A 21,767-nucleotide genomic window follows, 5' to 3' on the forward strand; every position below is an offset into this window, starting at 1 on the left:
AGCCATAGGCAACAAGAGAGATTTATTATAAGTATGTATAGATAGGTGCACAGCATATAATCAACCTCCCACAATATTTTTACCATTTTGAATTGGTAATTGTAGTAGAATATCCTTTGGAAAAAAAAAAGCCTCAAAATTTAACTTTCCTTGCTTCAGAAGCTATTTGAAAGTGCCATATTATTCATTAAGCATTAATTAAAGAACAGCAGGGTAATTAGTAGAATCATCAATATTACCGGGAACATTAGATTGCTCCAGACGGGGGTAATTTGACGAGAAACACTTTAAATTTTCTCAAGTAGAGTGTGGCTGATAGATTAAGAAAGCCAAACAAAAGGAAGCAAAGCTCCACTAAGTGGGTATAGACTATAAATCATTGTTTGGAAATCGGGACCTTTGTATTTATTTTGGTAAGGAGAAACAATAGGGCTTAATTAGGCTTAGTAACTCCCTAAAGGTGCAGCCTTAACAGCCAGTTTCTGAGAAGGCAGAATCCTTCTCATTCTCATAAAAAGGAAATGCTCTGTGGTTAGTCGTGTGTCGCTCCGATGAATAGCTCAGGGCGGGTTTGAACTCATCCTACGTTCCTTGCAAGCTTAACAGTCCAGGTTTGAATGTGTAACACTCGTCCTACTTGAAAGTGAGCCATCGCTTAGGGTTCTCGATCAGTATCTTACCAAGTGCGTCCTCAGTTATACCTCTGAGCAACATTTTAGGAACGATGTTGGTGAATATGTGAGAATAGCCGTGACCTCCGTATTTCGTCAGCCGATGTTTCGTGTGTATGTCGTGCGCCATCAGAATTCGGTCTTCATAGCCCTCGTCCACCAGAAGACGCACCCTGTGAAAACACGTTCACTCATGATGTGGCGTTGGTCTCACATTTACAGTTCTCAGGATGCTTTAAACTTTTTACTCATAAACCTGCTGTGTTGGAAAGATACCATCTTCCACTGTGGCACGTGTCCTGGGAGACCCTTAATCCGTGTTGCGTGGTGATGATAAAGATATTACCGCATCCTAGTCGGAACGTGACCCTTATTCCCTGCACACAAATTTCTAGCCTGTGATATTTATGACCATGCCTGGCAATACTGCATTCAAGATAGCTTCTAATAAATAGGATGTGCCTGTTTGAATAAATGGCCACTTCAGCATTTTATGAAATAACTGTATTCTGGATTCATACCCAGCTCTCCATTCTAAAATGCCCCTCTTCGTGGGTCCATTTTTCAGATCTCATTCTCTCTGTTTCTCCTTTTTTCTAGCAAATAAAATCAATGACTATTTGTGGTTAAAATAGGGAAACCAAAAGAATCTTTGTACAGGTAAAACATTCTGACAGTAAAATCAGCTGGTTTGAAAATGAAGGCCCTATGCTGAGGTAGTTAAATCACTTTTAAAAGGTCAGGTATGGTCCCTTTGCATCAGTCCCTTTGAAACTGTTGGGAACCTTGACTTAGAAGCAGTTTCGGGAGCAGTGGGTGAAACTGGCCAATGAAAATTAACTCTGCGTTCCTTCCATTTCAGCAAGATGGCTACAAATAACTGGCTGCTCCTTTAAATGTATAGTCAGTTGACTAAGGAACGGCTTCCTGCCTATTGTCTAAACACCTATAATCCTCTTTGCTTCCTTAAGTGCTGTAATCTGTAGTGTGAGTCACCTCCTGACAGCCACCATCTGTATGTGTCTGGATGCTGGGCCGTGACTTCTATGGGTCTCTGACGGCAGGAGATGCAACCTGGAGACAATGCCTGGTCTCTGGCATTTTTTCTCTAGTCTTGTCAGTCTCTAGATTCCCAAATGGATTGACAGCTCCTTCCTCCAAGGGCTAATTATTTGAAAGGTGTTTTTTTGTTAGTTTGTTTCCATAGCATTTCTGGGCATTCTAGTGCCTGAGTCATCTTTAACTAGCTACTACAGTCAGCAAGATGTGGACCACTAAACCAAAAACAAACAAACAAACAAACAAACAAACAAAAACAACAACAACAAAAAACTCAAGCACACAGCCTTGCCCTCTGAGAACATACATTTTCAAATAAATCATACTTGAAGATTAGATCTTGTGTTTGTAGGTCAAAGGAATGCCAGAAAAGAGCCAACCTGGGCTTTCTGTCTAGAAATCTGCCCCATGCGTGTCCTAAAAGTACTTGGAGTGGTATTTGTGCCACTGTCATTACTTGCCTCTTTATTTATTTTTATTGAGGTATAGTTGATGTACAATATTATACGTTACAGATGTACAGTATAGTGATTCACAATTTTTAAAGGTTATACTATATTTATAGTTATTATAAAATATTGACTATATTCCTTGTGTTGTAAAATATATCCTTGTAGCTTATTTTATACCTAATAGTTTATACCCCTTAATGCCCTTCCCCGACACCCCCCATACCCTTGCCTGCCCCCATAATAAGGGTGGGGCATTATTTGCCTCTTTAAAATTTGTATAATGTCCAAAAGTTCTGATCTGAAGTTACTTTTGAAACAAAGTCTCTTTAAGGGAATTATCTAAGACAATTGTATGATCATTTATGAAAAAAGAGGAGGTTGTAACAGATGCATACACAGTGCTAAAACTAAGTGTGACAGACCTTTATCCACAACTGAAAGGGAGTGTCACATTACCTGGAAATTTTAGATTACACTTTTCCCTGCTTCTTTTCTGAGCATTTCTCAACGTTTTTGTCTCTTTTCCTCTGAGGAAAAAAAAACCAAACAAACGCTATCTTATTCCTCCAGAGGCATATCGCAGAGATAGACAAATTCCTTCAAGAGGCCAGTGTCATCTCCTAAAATACAAAGATGTTGACTTGTGAAATAGTAAGGAAGGATACTCATTTGAAAATGGGAACCGTTAGAACTCGTTAAGTCAAGAATCTGGAGACGCGTTATCTCACAAGAAAGAGAATGTGATGGCTCTGGAAACCTAATTATATCCTACTATCAAGAAAAACTGCCTGGTCACTTCTAAAATAAGAGACCACCTCTCATGCTGTGCTATTGTGCGGAACAACAGTAGATCCAGAGAAGCTGCCAGAAGGCAGGAACCACTACAGATGAGAAAACAAAAAATCACAGTAATTATAGAAATACAAATGAGTTAGTGTTTTGCAAACAAATATTAGAGAGAGACTACAAAGTGTGAAAAGGCAGAGATATAATAAGATTTGAGAAGTGGAGCAGAAGATTGAAAACAGGTGTTAGACACAGAATTTCAGGGGCTGAAAACCAGAGGTAGGCAGAGGAGTGCTTCTCTGTTCTCGTACTTCAAAGCTTTGAGATGACTGAGGCTCAGAGAAGGACTGCCGATGAATGATGAAATTCAAGCACCCAAGATATGGGGACAAGGAAGTACTGGCACACGCACAACCCAAAAGGCCATTTAGTCATTACCGTGAGCTGTACTTGAGTCCAGTGACCTAATGCATGGTTTTAATTTATGAAAAATTAAGGATATATGCATACACAGATATGTAGATGTGCAAATGCACATGGGCATATATGTAATTTTTTATGTATTTCCATACATATAGAAGGTTTACATTTGGCACCATGTAAATGGACCAAAATTAAGTTTTTGCTCTAGAATTAATAGCTAAAGATGCTAAGAAGGACTATTGGAGGAGATGCTGGTCATCCTTCCCGATATTGCCTTCATAGATTGCCCTCTGTAGATCCCCTCTCTTATTCCGGAAGGTCTAGGAGCCTCGTGGAAGGTGTAGGGGGGCAAGAAATACACCTCACTGCGACAAAGGGCTTAGAGAAGGGAAGCAGGTCCCGAGAGCAAACTTCCTATTTCCAAGATGAGCTGTAACACTTGTGTCAAGGGCGTGCATCAGGAAATTATGGTTTTGAGATCATGAAAGATGAGAAAGATCTACCACACCACCCCATTTTAAATTCCAGAGAATATTCACCTCTGAGTATGGTCCAAGCTGGTAGGGCCCTTGGGAAACCTGTTTGTATTGAATGCTACTCCTCTGCAAGTAAATCAAAATCATAAAACAAAACAGACAAACAAGAAACAATAAATCTGTTTGTCAAAGAACTTATCTGAGTAGTAACAACAACAACAAAAGGCTGACCTGTTGGTCAGGACAGTGAAAGCAGCTTGGTTATGCAGAGCTGAGGGTCTCCGTATTTATGTAACTACCGTAACACTGATGAGCTAACTCTCTTTGATGATATTAAACTTGAAGCATATTTCGCTGTTAATGAGCTCATCCAGGAGGGGTGCCAATACACAGTGACAGCAGAAGGCATCATGTAAAGATGGACTTCCCAGGGAAAAGACCCCAAGGCTGTCTCAGCTGTGGCCACTGGCTCAAGACCTCCCCCTCAGCCCCAGTGTACATATATTACCTTCTGCTTCCTTGAGCCTCACAGTTTCTGGACATCACTTCTCTACTCTGGTTTGGCTTACTCCCATTCCAACCAGTTTTCTATACTCAGAACCCAGTTCTGCTCCTTGTCATCATGCAAAACTACTTCCGCTCTGAAACCTTCAGTTTCCCGCTCTGACCATGAGTTACATCTTTCTACTTTTTTGCTCACCTTCTTCTACTCTGTGTATTCACCCACTTCATCAAAGCATCCAGGTGTCTGCCCCTGCTGTGTTACTCCTATACGTCTCTCCGTTTCTCTGTGCACTTTCTTCCCTCCAACTTGGACCTCAGGACTCTCAGCTCAACTCCTCCCTCATTCTCCTGGATATCAGCCATGTTTTTCAGACAGAGTCCCAACTCTCGAGCGCCCTGTTTACATCTTTTACTTCTACTCACAAAACTTCTTTGGTCCTGCTACCAAAACAAAACATTTTTAAGGAAAATAATCACCAAATCATGCATATTGGTGCCCATATATAGTCATGTAGTCATGATCTCTAGCCTCAGCGGGGCCTTTCACACAATGTGTCCTTAGTCAGTATCTTTTTCATTCACTCAACATCCATTCCCAGCCTTCATCCTCCTCTACAACGTCCTGCCCTGAATCCATTCTTTCTTTCTCAGGAGATGACCTTGTCTCCTTCATGGGGACACTAAAGATTATAGGGCAGATCTATGTCCTCAGTTTCCTGTTCTTCTCACCAAGACACTGATCTGCATTCACCCACTGTTTGCCTCGCCTCCTTTCATTTCAATGGAGAAAGTATACCTCCTTTCAACTGACTTTCTGTTGGCTTCCCAGATTCCATCAATTTGTCTCCTTAGGAGCCCTGCTCTATATCTCTAATCTGTCCAGATTTTTTTAAGTTACCATTGACCACTTCCATATTCCACCCCAGACACTCCTCTGAACACTGTGTACTTTATTTCATACACATTCTAGAACATCCCTGTAGAACGGGTATTACTTGGCTGGATTCATTCTCTCTGTCCATCTCTCTGCTTTTGCTCTCAGCCACATAAACATTGCTCAGCTCCTAATAAAACCTTCCTCTGGTCCTGTCTGGTCTTCTAGCTCCAGCCCTATATCCCTGCTTCCCTTTGCTACCGAGCTTCTTGAAAGAGAACCCTCCGTGGTCTCTGTCCTCCTCTTCACTTCTACTCATCCCTCAAGCCTTTCCCACCAAAACTGCACTTGCTGATTCGGAAATGTGAACTTCTTGCTTGTGGAATCCAATGGATACTTTTTTAAAAAAACTGAAGTATATTTGATTTACAATGTTGTATTAATTTATGGTGCACAGCATAATGATTCAATTACATACATATATTCTTTTTCATTATAGATTATAAGATATTGAATATAGTTCCCTATGCTAGATGGTAGGACCTTGTTATCTATTTTATATATAGTAGTGTGTATCTGTTAATCCCAAACTCCTAGTTTATCCCTCCTGCCCTTTCCCCTTTGGTAACTATAAGTTTGTTTCCTATGTCTGTGAGTCTGTTTCTGTTTTATAAGTTCATTTGTATCAGATTTTAGATTCTACATGTAAGTGATATCATGATATGTTTGTCTTTCTCTGACTTCACTTAGTATGATAATCTCTAGGTCCATCCATGTTGCTGTGAATGGCATTATTTCATACTTTTATGTGGCTGAGTAGTATTTCATTATATATATTATTATATAATATTCCATTACATATGTATTTCATCATATATACATATAATGGAATATATATATATATATACATATACCACATTTTCTTTATCCATTCATCTTTTTTTTAATTGAAATATAGTCAGTTTACAATGTTGTGTCAATTTCTGGTACACAGTATGATGCTTTAGTTGCACATGAACATAGATTTGTTTTCATGTTCTTTTTAACTACAGGTTACTACAAGATACTGAATTTAGTTCCCTGTGCTAAACAGTATGAACTTGCTGTTTACCTATTTTACATATATTAGTATCTACAAATCTTGAACTCCCGATTTATCCCTTCCCACCCCCTTCTCCCCCAGTAACCATAGGTTTGTTTTCTATGTCTGTGAGTCTGTTTTTGTTTTGTGAATAAGTTTGTTTGTCTTTTTTTTTTTTTTTAGATTCTACATTTAAGTGATATCATATGGTATTTTACTGGTTTGATAATTTTCTTTTGTATTAGCTTGGTTTCTTTTTGGGTTTTGTGACTCTGTTGTATGCTTTTGATTTGTGGTTACCTTATTTTTCAAGTACGTTTACCTCTTACTATATCTGTTTACTTTAGACTGGTAGTCTTGTATGCTCAAACACATCCTAAAAAGAATGAAGGAAAAAAATAGAAAAAAGAAAAAAAGTGAGAGAAAAAAAGTCTATATTTTTGGGCTCCCCTTTCCCATTTTTAGGATTTTAATGTCTTTTTTTTTTTCTACATCTTCATGTTTATTTTCTTGCAGCTCCTTGTAGTTATCACATTTCTAATTATGGTTTTCTCGTTTCTGTAGCCGTCTATCCATTCAGCTGTTGATGGATACTTATGTTGCTTCCATGTCTTGGCTACTATAAATAGCGCTGCTGTGAACAATGGAGTGCAATGAGTCTTTTTGAATTAGAGTTTTCTCCAGATATATGCCCAGGAGTGGAACTGTGCCAATGGATACTTTTCAGTCTTTATCTCCCTTGTTATCTGCCTCCTGTTACAAGTGTTCAAGCCTTTCTGCTTTAAGTATTCTTCTCCACAAACTTTCATAACAGTGCATTTCCCTGATATTCTTAACATTTTGAAAAAAGTTTTCAACCCATCCCTGTGTGTCTGTTTCTGAGTTCATCACTTAAATGTTGGTGGTCACCAGAGCTCTGTCCTCATTCTCATCTCTGAGTGATTTTATTCATTCCCATGCTTCCAGTTGTCACATGCAAACCAACAATGTCTAGATTTATGCCCAAATCTCTGTCCTGAGCTTCACACCCTTATCCAAGGGCCCCACTGGATAGCAACACTATATTCCCAAACTAAAGTCATCCTTGTCAATCCCAAACATATTTCTCCTCCCAGATTCCCTAACTTGATGCATTCAGTCTTCATATCACCAGGAGAAACCAGGTAGCCATCCAGCCTTGACTCCCCAAATTTTCTCCTTGGTTGCAGAGAATGACTTGTACAATTATTTACTTTCACCCCCAAAATACTGGTTAATTTTGAGAGGTTAGATTTTATATGATGTTTGGCCTTTAGACATTATTTAAGCATTTAAGCTGTAATCACCTCTTTGGTAAATATTTTTAATAAAGCATTTCAAAAACTCATTGCAGGAGGTTAGGACTTTGGTGTGGTCAACCTGGGGAAAAAACAGCTTACTTCATTAGGAATAAAAAGAGAGAAATGTTCTTTGTTCTTTTATTGTCATGGCTTGGGTTGAGAATTATCTGTGTTTCTTATCAGCTGCCCGTCTGCACTGAAATTCTAAGGCTCTCCTAAGCTTTTGCCTACTTAAGCTGACTCATTTTCTCCTTGAAATAATATATAGAGATTTTTCTCCCAGTTAATAGCAAGGATGTGTTTTTCCCTGCAAGTCTCTGGTTTCGCCTGCTTACTGTTTTCTGAATCTTTGCTAATACCCACCCAGGTATGAAAATCAGAAAGAAACGGTAAAAGGAAATGCTATGAGAGATTTCTTCATATTTACCTTTTAATTCTTTTATTATCATTGGGCATGTCAATATCTGGGTTGAATTGATAATGAAAAAGTTCGGTTCCAAAGAGATCATATTCCAAGTAACAGCCAAACTGAGCAAACTCCAGCAGTTCCTTCTTATCAAGGATAGTCCTAGAGACAATAAGACAGACATACTGTTATTGCCAAGACTTATTTCCCACCTAGACAGATTAAAAGTTTTTTACACACTATGTACTGGAATATAGTTGAAATCAAGTAAAAGATCTTTTGAGTTGGCTCTTGGGATGGGACTATAAAATAGTAAGTTCAGCTTGCTACCAGAAATCAGGGAATTTGCCCATCCAGAAGGGAGTTTTCCCATCTAAAGTACTTAGAGACATTTTAATTAGGATGCCATAACTCAAAAACAATTTTATAATTCTCCTGCAGAATTGTCTTCAGGATGTGTTCCATAGGGAAATCCTTAGTGGCACTGCTGTGAACCATGGAAACTATCAAAGGAAATTTGGCATCAGGTCTGGTGAATTAGGGGCATAATAGTAATCTGGATAAAACATGAAGCCAAGGTGAGGTGATGACGTGATTTTATTGTGAAGATCATCCAGTGATTCTAAAATTAATTCCAAAGCTTATGTGCATATCATTGCAACTTTTTTTTTTTTAAAAAAGGGGCAATACATCTACAGATATTTATGTTCTGGTGTGCTTATTTTTTAAGTAGCGTTTATTATTTTATGATAATTTTATGGCTATCTTCTCACTTCAACAGAGATCGTAGTAAAAAAAAATCACTATAAGATAACGTAAATGAATGGAAAAGGAGAAAACTGTAGGCTAAGTACAGAGTATGGACAGAAGAGTTGAGTTTGGAGCAAGAGCGAATTATGTCTGGAAATTTAGACAATAACAAGTAAAAAGGATGCATAAAGTTAACCCCCAAAATATCATCATAGAGATTCAAACACACAGAAAAATAGGAAAGAAAGAAAAAACCCTACCAGGAGACAATATGGGAAAAAAAATATGAGGGGGAAACATACCTCATTAAACATTGTGTGAAGGGAGTTAAGGACCTAGAGAAAGGAAGAGATTGTTTGGGATCCAAAATTGGCCGGGAGAAGAGTTGGGATTAGTCAGATAATCATCATCTTACTAGGCTTCTACCCACTCTGATAGTCTATTATTTCGGCATCTCCAGGATGCAAAGATTAAATCATTATTCTAAGCCTATAAATCTGCTTCTCAGAGGTCAGAAGTATTTTCAAAGCCTTTCTTTCAAACCTTAGGATGACCAATTAAGCCTCTGTGTGATGTGTGCGAGGTGATTCTGCTGTCCTGGGATGCTTCCTGGGAGTTGGCGCTTGACTTTCCCGCCAAGCAATCATAGTATAGCCAGCTCCTTTTTATTCTTTTTATGGGTTTAGCATAACATATAGTTCACGATGTTGTTCTCAGCAGGGAGGCTAAAAAAGTCTTTCCTTTTTACTATAAAATGTGCATTAGTTCTGTTCTACCGTCTATTAATACTACTCCTTTCCTATCTTCTTACCATGGAGACCACTTTTGCTTCCAAAATTACTGGGCTAAAAAGAATATGTGTTTTTCTATAGTAAACATTCTGTTTTCCCCAAGGAACCATGCTCAAAAATGAAATATACACAATTAAAATAACATAAGGCGGAAGAGATAAGTTTAGTACTTTTCCTTTTGAGTCAGTTAATTCCATTTGTTAATTACCAACATGGACAAAGGGCTGGGGTGGGCTGCTTGGGGAGTCAAGAAAGGAACAGAGGCGCCAGTAACAGGTCGGATCAGACTCTTAACTTCTGATTGCAGTGTCTTTTTGCTCCTTTTGGCCTAAATGCCTTGAGACTAAGTTTTCTAAACTTTAAGTGATATAGTAAGTATGTATATTCATTGAAAAGTCCATGGTAAATGAAAAACTATAGGAAAATCTTTAGTCCTAGCTCCAATTGAAAACAAAAAGTAAAGTTGCCTATCATCGTCATCATCATAATCTACAAATATAAAAACTTACTATGTGCCTGGCATTGCACTAAGTGCTTTATATTTATTATCTCATTTAATATTCTCCATAATCCCATCTGGTTTCAGTTTTACAGATGAGGAAACTGGGGTGTAGAGATTAGATGCTCACTCAAGGTGATGTGCTAGAAAGTAAATTCATTTCAAGGCTGGAATCTGCTGTCTTAACCATCATGCTGTATGACTTCTGTTGCTAAATATTTTATTCTCAAAAGACATTTTCCAGAATTACATGGACTGTGTGTGTACATCGTGTTTTTAAAAATTTTTATTTTGAAATGTAATTCCTTCCCTATAGCAGCCTCAAACTGCACTTGAAAAGTGAGGAATTTACCCAAAAAGTAAGAAAGGATTATTTTGTGGAGGTCTTCACTCACTAGCTCAAAGTAGATAAGATTTGACCACTACAGTTATTTTGAATATTTCTAATGATATGTTCAGAGGAGAAGGAACTATATTAATCGTGACTGTTGCTTACTTTCTCACAAGGAGACTGACATTGCTCTAAACCTCTTACAGATATTAAGGGGCACATGTTAAGGGTTTTCTGTGATGAGGTCCTGTCTCCTGAAGCTCAGACTTGCACATCTAATAGCCTGCTAGCCATCCCTACTTGTATGCCTAAGAGACAACTCATGTTTAACATGCCTTGAACTAAACCCCTCATGTCCCAACCCAAACCAGCTGCTCCAGCACCCTTCCTACCTCAGATGATAACAGCTCTGCCCAACCACTGCTCAGGCCAAAAACCTTGGACTTATCCTTGACTGATTTCTTGATCTCTCTCTACATCTAGCCCATTGGGGTAAACTTTTGGCTTGACTTTCAAAATAGGACCAGGATCTGGCTATGTCACCACCTCCCCTGCTGCCCCCCTGGTCCAAAACACCATCATCATCTCTTGCAGGATCCCTGAAACCACTTCCTAATCACTCTCCTTTACCTTTGCTTTACTACAATCTATTCAAATGCAGCAACCAAAGTCTACCTTCACACATAAGTCACATCAAGTCTCTCCTCTGCTCACAACCCACCAATAGCTCCCCATTTCCCCCAGAGAGAAAGCCAAGGTCTTACAGTGGTCTATGAAGCCCTGCATGATCTCTTTGGATATGAGGCTTACAGAAGCCTCATCTCAGAGAGGAATGGGGAATGTAGGCATCTGGCTCTCCAGAAGTCAATTATATATAAATTCTGCCTATATGGTAAACATTATCTGAAGAACGTCACCATGGGTAGAGATCTCTTTCTAGAGGAAGACTTACATATCAAGTAAGATTCATCTACATATGCCCAAAAGTAATCCCTGGGAATTCTTATTCTGTAGAACAGAACAGCATATAGAAAGGAGTGTGCCTTTGAAGGAAATGGTCCCTCTGTAAAGCACTCTTAAAAATTTCATGGTGTAAGGGGAGAAGATTTCAGAAAAGAAGCAATTAAGCTGATGTTTTGGACATCAGGAAAATGCATTTTAAAAAAGGAGGCAGACAAATTTGCTGTCATTAAAAAGATGAGATACATATATTATTCTTAGTGACTTTTGATGATGTGACACTCTGGACAACTGAACATTAGTGTGAGGACAACTAAGAATTGAGTTCACCTTATTAAATTCTCCTTATTGAAGGAGGAAACACAGTGTAAAATCCCTGGGAAAAAAATAGTGTCAGTGATCCTACATACTTTTTGGAGGAAAGCCCTGGAAAAAAAATAGAGTTTGATTTTAGATATTAATGAGGGGGTTGGATGGGAGAAGTAGGTGCGCAAGAAAATAAAACACTTAATAATCCTCAGGCATTTAATCCTTACAAAAACTGCATGAGGAAAGTGTGATCATCCCCATTTTATAGATGAAGGAACTACATCTCAGGAAAGTTTGGAAGTTGCAACTTCCCAAATGAGGAATGGTGAATCAACACAGACTGTGTGTGTCTTCAGAAGCCATGTTCTTTGGCCCTGCTGCCCCTTTTGTGATGAGAGCATCCACCCACCACGGTGGCTCTGCTCCTTATGTCAGCACTTACCTATGGAGAAATACACCCCATCACAAAGGCATCTCAGAACACCCTGCACCATGAATGTCTAACAAGGTGACTTAACCACATTACACTGATAGACAATCAGCTGGATGACTTCCAGGGACTGTCAAGATGCTACTGAAGTTGCATTTGTGCGTGTGACTTTTTTTCACTTGGAGAAAGGACTGACCCCAGATGTCACAAGGGTACCATGGGAAAATGTACTCTGCTTGATGCCTTTCAGATGAGGCTTAACAGAGGTCCTGCCCCTCCCAGTCATCAGTGATCTCATAGCACTTCTTATTAGAGAGAAGGTGTCAGCCTCAGCCAGTTTTCCTCATTCCAACTCTATATCCATGAATAATTAAATTTTTTCTTATCCCAACCTTCCCCAAACTTTAAGGTAAGTATTTTTAACTTCTTGCACTAAATAGTCAGTGAGGTGATTGTGAGATGCAGAGGACCATTTGCATTTCACACTGCAGAAATTTCTTTCTTCAAAGGGGATAAAGTGATTGCAATGTCATTTGTAAAATATCCTGGGATTTCCCAAGAGGAAGATGACACTTTTGTATCAAGTATTTGTTCTTGTCATTCATATTATATCATTTCTTCAGTTGCATGTTTTGCACTTTTGCTCCTCAACCAGTAAACAGATTCTCTCTGTATAAGGAAACAGGCATATATTTATGACAAACATATTGCTATTAGCTAAGAAAGTGGTCACCTAACATGGTTTGGCTATCTTCATTTTCAGAACACAGTTATCACTTACTAGTGTTTTAAGACTGGTACTAAAATGTGAGACAGTTGATTCTGTTTTTCAAACTTTTTTTATATTCTAGATCTTATCCAAGAGCTGAGGGGTTTAGTTTAATGTCAAAATGCACTCCGAGTGGGAGCAAGGAAGTCTGTGTGAAGTGATAATTTAGACAAGGTGAACCATCCAGGTAGAAAGAACTATGAAGCAAAGGAAAGACCATGGCTCGTGGGTGTGATCAAGATGATAACATTATGTAACATTTGTCCTGGGCTTTTAGTGTTTCAAAGAACTCGCAAATACATTATTTTATCTCATACATTCAAGTACACCTTTGTGAATGAATTCAGCAAACATCTACTGTCTTGTACTACCACCTACTTTGTGCTGGGAATACTAATATGAATAAGAAATGTAAGCTGCTGTCTCAAAGAACTTAAAGTCTAGGGAAGGAGATAGATATTTAAATTGCAATTAAATGTGTTGAAATGTGTTGAAAGCTTTTTATAGTACAAATAATTACAAAGTATTATGAAAGAATAATGAAAGAGGAGACTCATTTGAGTTGAATCTTGAAGAAAATTATGGGTTGGTGGGTTTCAAATGTTGGGTGAGAGATGGACAGCCCAGAAGAACAACTGCTGAGAGGTCAAAAGAGCTTATTGTTTGTGGAAGATAAGACTGTAACGTATCAGAGCTAAAGTACATGAGGGGAGATGCATCTATCCTTCCATCCATCCATCCATCCTTCTATCCATCCATCCATCTAATATGAAATTGTTGATCATCTGCTTACTGTGAAGTATGAGCTGGGAAAACAAAGGCAAATAATACAGAGTCCCATTCTTCAAGAAGTTTAGTGTCCATTAGGGAAGAGGCATGGAAAGAAATAATTGCTTTTCAGACCTTACTGAGTGTGAGAATGTACTACTAGGAACTGGACTGACACAAAGGAGGAGATACCAAACACTGCTCGGCTCAGGTAGGAAAAGCTTCATAGAGAAGAAAACGTTCCAATGAGATGCATTTTGAAGAAAGACTCTGCCTAGTAGATGGGAGAATAGGGTCTTTACAGCGGAAGTGGGGGGTAGGCTGTGTGAAAAGCATGTAAGAACACTCAGCACAGGATACTCAGAGTCACAGTCATTGTGGCTTTAGCCCAGATTCTGTGTGTGCACTAGATATGGTGGGAGATGAAGTAGAGAGATGGGTGGGGACCAGATGATCAAGATGTTTGGATTTTGTGCTGAAGGTGAAGTAGAACCATGGCAGGATTGTAAATCAGGGTGGAGGAAGGTAATCATATTTGTTTCAGAAAGATCCAAATGGTGGCAACGTGGAGGCTCGATTGGGGAGCAAAGCTGAGGGAGTGATTCCTGTATGGAGACAATTACAATAGTTCAGGTGACAAATGAGGACGTGAATTAAGTTAACGACAGAGGAATGGATAGGAGGGGTTTTATTTGGAGATCTTAGTGTGGTAGACAGATTTTATTATGTAGGGGTGAAGAGGAGAGAGGAATTTAGACTGACATCTGGGCAAATAAGGCTGTCCTTGACCAGAGTAGGGCAAACAGGATGAGTAAGCCATGGGACACCGTCCCCACAGTGACAGCAGTGAAGACAGAGAATCAAGGGCCTGTTGTGGGCAGCTGATTAGATGTTGGCATCGTTAAATGGGCAGGTTCTGAAACTCAGAAGGAACTGGTGTAACAATTATGCTGCATATTAACATGATTGCATAAAAGAAGAAACTAAAGCTTGGGTCTTTTAAGCGATCAAGAACCCAGGGATTCCAACCCCTAGGCTAGTGTACTTTTCATCACACTGTGCAGTGACTTCGTTGGAATTCATCAGCCCTTCCAATCTGTGAATTCCTGGGCATGGAGGGTAAGCACCCTGAGGGTCGCTCCATTTTGAGACTGGACTAGCTCAGGGCCTGACATACGCAGAAGGACAAAATACACTCAACGCCAAAATGTACGAACTTGGCCAAGTAATTTAAAACATTTTTTAAATTTAAAAACACATGGTGTGGGGAGACTATAGCCCAATGGTAGAGCACATGCTCAGCATGCACAAGGTCCTGGGTTCAATCCCCTGTACCTCCATTAAAATAAATGAATAAATAAATAAATGTAATTATCCTCTCCCCAATAAAAACATAATAATAAGGTGATGTTTGTGTATAACTGATTTATTTAAAACAATGTTGAATTTTAATGACTGATTTATTATAATTGTTTACCATAAAAGAAATTCCAAAAAAAAACTCCCTCTCCCTCTGAATTTCTTAATTTAAAATCAATGAATATTTGCACAGATAGTGGCATGTGGGATTCTTCATAATTTTATAATTATAATTATAAAAGTTATAATTAAACTTCTTTAACAAGTACTTAAAATAATTTCTAAACTAACCTAGAACTATTTATGTAATAACATAAAATAATTTTTAAAATATTTATAATACAATGTTTAAAAGAAATTTAATATGTAAATTACTGATATCCAATAAAGTCAATGTTAATATAATTCTAAAACACTGTTCGCATTTATTCCTATACTACTAATGGCAGTTGCAACTTAACTCCAAAATCTGAAAAATTCTTAATTGATGAATTTCAATTAATTTATTTTTTAATGTCAAAAATAGAAACTGAATAGAATAATGCAAGTTTTTAATGTATGGCCCAAACATTGTCTATGGTTAGAAAGTATAATTTATTACTTCAGTTAAATATTTACCAGGAACTTTGGTTTCACACAAACTCAAAACCATCAGTTAAGTGGTACATTTGCATTAATATACTAGTTTATTACCATAAATGTAGGTATTTTAAAGATCCATTAATTTTTTTAGAGGATTCTTTTTGTGATAAAGCACTACTTTTATAGAAGAGTCTTTTTTGTTTTTTGTTTTTGTTTTCTTTTTGGTGGGGGGGTAATTAGGTTTATTATTATTATTATTATTATTATTATTATTATTATTATTATTATTATTATTATTATTTTATTTAACAGAGGTACTGGGGATGGAACCCAGGATCTTGTGCATGCTAAGCATGAGCTCTACCACTGAACTATATCCTTCCCCCTTAGTCTTTTCAATTTTAGAGAATAATTGGGAATCAAAAGAAATAGAAAAATAATTCAGATTGCCAGGTATTTATTTTACTTATTCCCTCATTATCTATATTTGAACAAGCATCTTCCTCCCACACAATTCAGTTCTCTGCTTGGGTCCATATCATACAGCGATGTTTAATGATGTCATAGGAGGGCATGACGTCACACTTTCAATATTATGACTTAAGTGTAGGCTTAAGGAAAAGGAACAGATGGCTGCAAGAGAGAAAAACTCTTGTTTAAATTAAACTAAAACCAGACGTTGGCTCCGGATTGCAAAATGTAATTAAAATTTTATTTTAAAATGCATTTCACAGTTTATCCACCCTAGGAAGAGCTTTTTACCATATGAACTTTCCAGCTGCCACAGAGCACAAAAGAGGTTGTGTTTTTCACGTAAGGCGATACACGATTCAAGGAATGATGGTATTGAGGAGAGTGAAGATAAATCTCAGAGGCATGGCAATCCTATTTGTTAAAATGTCACATTTCATGGGAATGGTGTCACAATCATGAAAAATGGCTTTAGAAGGAAAAAATTACTAGTGGAAGGTTTTGGTGAGTATAATGTGTTTTAGAGAATACATAAGCAGTGCCTTCATCTGCCCTGATGTTGGGCTGGTCTGCCCCAGTGTCTCTATTAAAGAGTACATTTGGGGGTTGTGAACACATGCCAATTACCAGCATAACTTAATTGCATTTTATTAGACACTTTTAGGTATATTAAGTCATTTGACTACATTTCAGTTTGTCCAATATCTGTCTGGATTTTCTGTTTCTTTTTAAGTGGGTCTTGCCATTTTAAGGGTTAAAAATAATTTTTCCTTTCAAAATTTGCAGATACTAACTACTATGTATAAAATAAACAAGTTTATACTGCATAGCACAGGGAGCTATATTCAATATCTTGTAGTAACTATAATGAAAAAGAATATGAAAATGAATATACGTATGTATATATATATGACTAAAACATACTGTACACCAGAAATTGATACAACATTGTAAACTGACTATACTTCAAAAAAAAATTGTTTTCTTAACCGCTTCTGACAGATGAGAAAAGATTTGGAGGCTTAAGTGACCTGCTCAAGGTCACTCAGCAGGTAAGTGCTGGTGTCAGAACTACAATCAGACAGTGTGACCCCAGCACCCCCTTGTTTCTCCATTGTCCCATTGCAATGCAATATGTGTTGCATTCATGAAAGAATAGCTGTGGTCAATGTCATTACATGACATCACACTGGAATGTGTTCAAGGTCTGTGTTTCTATGTCGGTGAATGCTCGCTACAAACCAATGTCAATTTTTATGTAAAATGTAGCCACAGTCATACCCAAGTCTATAACTGTGGCCCTGATGATGTGTTTAAAAGCATCTCATTTTTCTTATATTTCGCTATGGTCTGCCATAGAGGTAAAGAAGAAATGCCAGTGAACATTAGGAAATGGGAAAAGGGAGTGTGGTGGGTAAGTATTTTCTTTATTCCTTTCTTTTAAAATTGAAGTATAGTCAGTTTACAGTGTTGTGTCAATTTCTACATTTCAATCATAAATATACATACATATATTCATTTTTATATTCTTTTTCATTATAGGTTACTAGAACATATTGAACATAGTTCCCTGTGCTATACAGTAGAAACTTGCTGTTTGTGTATTTTATATATGGTAGTTACCATCTGCAAATCTCGACTCCTGGGCATATATCCGGAAGGAACTCTAATTTGAAAAGATACATGAACCCCAGTGTTCATAGCAGCACTATTTATAACAGCCAAGACATGGAAATGACCTAAATCTCCATTGACAGATGACTGGATAAAGTAAATTCTTTCTTTTAAAAATTCTCATGTGTTTATCAGGCTCCTACTTTGTTTCCTAAACTAGCCAGCACGACTAAATAAGGTGTCTTTGCTATAGATAATGTGTACAATGTTATATACTCTACAATGCGCACTCATTTCTCTCATGATGGACTGTGCATTTTGCACGTAAAGCATGCATACACATAATCCTAGCAATAAACTGTGAATACAGCACTGTAGTCCCATAGGCACAGAATTCCAAATGCTATAAACCATTTTGTGTGCAAAACATTCCAATTGTTCTTTTTTTCTTTTAAAGTACTACCATACTATATAATATATTTCTTGGTTAATTTCAATTTGCCAGTCTTTTACCTGGAATTGTGTTCCAATGATTTCACATTAATTCACTAGTAGTCATAAGAATTAAAAGTGTACAGCTCTGAGGATACCAGATGATTATTTTTGGGTGGCTTTACAAAGACAACCTTACGGTTAAGTCACCATAATCATAATCAAATAATCATTTTGAGGCAGAAAATGGGTCTTACTCCCTGCCTGATACATCCTAGTGTCTGGTATGTGGTGATTAGGCACTCAACAGATATTTGCTGAATGAATGAACAAATTAAGTGATTTTTCTACTCACTTATTTCATCTAATGAACAGCATGAAAAAATAGATCAGAACTGTATCCTTGAAAGAGTTGGGTGAATTTGGCATGAAGAATCAAGGGTAAAGAAAAGACAATGTATTGTTAGCCCATCCCCTGGGCTCCACCGTTTCCTCTTTCAGAAACCCTTGGGTCAAATTCCTCTACCTTCCATGGGAAGAAAGTTTAAAAGAGCTGGAATATGTTCCTGCACTTAATTATCATTGTGCCCCCTAATAAAACTCTAGGACCTGGATTTCCATCAAAGCCCTTTGGTTTGTTAAATAGATAACCAAGTAGAAAAAGACTGAGGCATAGCACCTGTCCGCTGTCCTCCCCGGGGCTCAACGTTTAATCAGTAAATAGTTAGGTACCCAGATACCTTCCAGTCATGTTGCTTTACCCAACGTTCCTTACTGATGAAAGCATTTTGTTATAAAAATACCTGCAGCTACTCTATGGTACATTGTAGGTAAAATTTCCCTGGAGGTCAATGGCAAAAAAACTTTACATGGGTTTCCTTCTATCCTGTATTAGACCAGGGGCAGAGGCAGTTCTGTGATTATATGCCACCAGGAAATGTGGGTAGAGCTTTAATAAGAAGTAAAGTTATAGTAAGTGATTAAAAGGCATGGTGCCTTTGTGGATTAAAAGCCCAGACAGGAACACTTAAGTGCTGGTGTTGACTTTGGGTGCCTGTAACTGTCACGAGCAGCCCCCTACGAAGCTCCCTAGGGTTACGTCCACCACAGTCCATGGGCACTTCCTTAGGACAATGTTTCTGAAAGAGAACAGATGGTTAGGGGAGGGCCCAGACACAGAAGCAGATTCATCTTGTCAGGCTGTTCTCTCCCAGCAAATGACCTTAAGCAGGTCACAAGTGATCACATGATGACAGTGTGGTTTAGAAGTGTTCTAGGGTAATGGCCATTCATTAACTCTTCCCTCTCAGGGTCCCAAGTGCTTCTTTTGGATAGGGGTATAGCAGCTTTGTTGTTGTTGTGTGTGTGTGTCTGTGTGTCTGTGTGTGTATTTTAATAAAATGCCTTCTGTATGAATGCTAGTGAAGACTTACATACCTTCAAAAATATTAAATTGCTTCAGTGGGTTGTGAGCACTTGGATCATTTTATTTTTGTTTTCTCAAATAATAGAAATCCTAACTTTCAGGAGATGAATGGACAATTTTCCAGGTGGTCAAGTTTGTGTGTTGGTCCTGCTAGAAAGCCCAGTGTCCTAAAAGGGTGGCAGGGCAGAGCTGGTGCCTTAACTTGTGACCCTGCAGTTAGGCAGGCTGTGGGTTCACAACTGTCTCCTTGATGCCTGAAAACTTCTGTTGTTGCTGTTTTCCTGGAAGCCTTGTTTTCAGGATGCTCTTCTTTCTGTGTGTGTTGTCTGTGCATCTTGTTGCATGACATACATGTTCTTTTGTGATTTGCCCCCATTATAGAAGCTGAAGTCCTTGCCCTTTCAATACATGTGCAGCTCAGCAGACCTCAGAGAGTCTGTGAAAGGATGACCTAGTCAAACGTCAGCCTGACAACTGTCTTGCTGTGAACACTCACATCAAAAAGCCAAAGTTGCCTGCATCCACCTCCCTGATTTTTTTTTTCTGTTACTTTATTCGGTTTGTTTTGCCAAAGGCGACGCTTTTCCTAAAGCCATTTTCCCTAGCTGCCTGTCCTCTGAAAGGTTCGTACTTCTAAGGTACAGTATTTCTTTTTCAGGCACTAGAACCCTGAAAAATCCCTAATCTAGGTACAGAATGGATGGCTGTTCTAGAATTGGTCTCAGGATTTTCTAGGATGCTCTGAGTTTGTCTGATGTCAGGTCAAGCTCTCTCTTCCATCCTGGACCATTTTAAAAGGAGGCATTGAAATGCAAGCCAATGAAAATCAGATAGTGAAGCTTTATTGTTGAAAAGAAAATACATATTATATGTATTTATGTAGAAAATACATATATATGTAGCTATACTTGTTGTTTAGTTTTATGTGCAAGGAATGAACACATACAAATGTGTGTATGTAAGTATGTTTGATTTTATGAGCAAGGAATAAACATATATGTGTGCGTATAGGGTTTGATTTTGTGAGCACAGCCCTACTATTCTAGGAATTAAGGTTTATTTCACAATTTCCAGTGAAAACTGTATGTTCTATCAATGCCAAGCATTTTCTAACTTACCTACATGTCTAACTGTAAACAAATAGAGTTAGAAAGATTCTTCTTTAAGAATCATCATGAGCCAGTTCAAGCAGTAGGGCAGGCTAAACGCTCACAGGAAACCTTCCCAGCGTAGTACAATAAAATAATGAATAAAATGAAAAGGGGACAAAATATCACATTTTAAAATGCTTGGCTAAGCTGGTGGGAAAGTAAAGGATTTGCTCAGAGGGCAGAAACAAAAGAGAGAGCAGAGAAAATGAGGAGTAAGGGGTGACCTGGAGCTGCTGTTTACCTGTTTTTTTTTTTTTAATTTGAGGTATGGTTGATGTACAAGATTATATAAGTTTCTGGTGCACAACATAGTGATTCATAATTTTGAAAGGTTATATTCCATTTATAGTTATTATAAAATATTGACTATTTCCCCTGTGTTGTGCAGTATATCCCTGTAGCTTATTTAATTTATACATAGTAGTTTGTACCTATTAATCCCCTCTACTATGCTGCCCCTCCCTCCTGCCCTCTCCCCATTGGTAACCACTAGTTTGTTCTCTGTACCTGTGAGTCTATTTCTTTTTCTGTTATATTCATTAGTTTGTTATATTTTTTAGATTCCGCATATAAATGATATCATATAGTATTTGTCTTTCTCTATTTCACTTAACATATTACCCTCCAAATTTCAGTCATTATGGCTGAGTAGTATTTCATTCTGTGTGTGTGTGTGTGTGTGTGTGTGTGTATATGATATGAGATGATGATACTACATCATCTTTATCTGTTCATCTGTTGATGGACACCTGGTTGCTTCCATATCTTGGCAATTGTAAATGATGCTGCTATAAACATTGAGGTGCATGTATCTTTTCAAATTGGTGTTTTTGGTTTTTTTTGGATATATACCCAGCAGTGGAATTGCTGGGTCATATGGTAGTTCTATTTTCAGTTTTTTGAGAAACCTCCATACTGTTTTCTATGTGGCTGCACTAATTTACATTCCCACCAACAGTGTACAAGGGTTCCCTTTTCTCCTCATCCTTGCCAACATTTGTTATTTGTGTTCTTTCTGATAATAGCTATTTTGATAGGTGTGAAGTCATACCTCATTATTGTTTTAATCTGCAT

The 21,767-nt window shown here is 37.9% G+C and overlaps 1 protein-coding gene across 2 annotated transcripts in view; it reads right to left on the bottom strand.

The window, feature by feature from the left end:
- Positions 1-2: 2 nt before the first annotated feature.
- PTER (phosphotriesterase related) overlaps positions 3-21,767 on the bottom strand; it is a 58,647-nt gene continuing 36,882 nt past the window's right edge. For both annotated transcript variants that reach the window (XM_006176240.2, XM_014551977.2), the window contains 2 exons: positions 8,073-8,213; positions 3-844 (listed from right to left, as the gene is read on the bottom strand). In XM_006176240.2, coding sequence (XP_006176302.1) covers positions 634-844; positions 8,073-8,213 — 352 coding nt within the window. In that variant the 3' untranslated portion in view covers positions 3-633. The remainder of the gene's footprint in view (positions 845-8,072; positions 8,214-21,767) is intronic.

This window comes from Camelus ferus, chromosome 35 (genome assembly GCF_009834535.1).
Source record: "Camelus ferus isolate YT-003-E chromosome 35, BCGSAC_Cfer_1.0, whole genome shotgun sequence".
In the NCBI taxonomy this organism is placed as follows: domain Eukaryota; kingdom Metazoa; phylum Chordata; class Mammalia; order Artiodactyla; family Camelidae; genus Camelus; species Camelus ferus.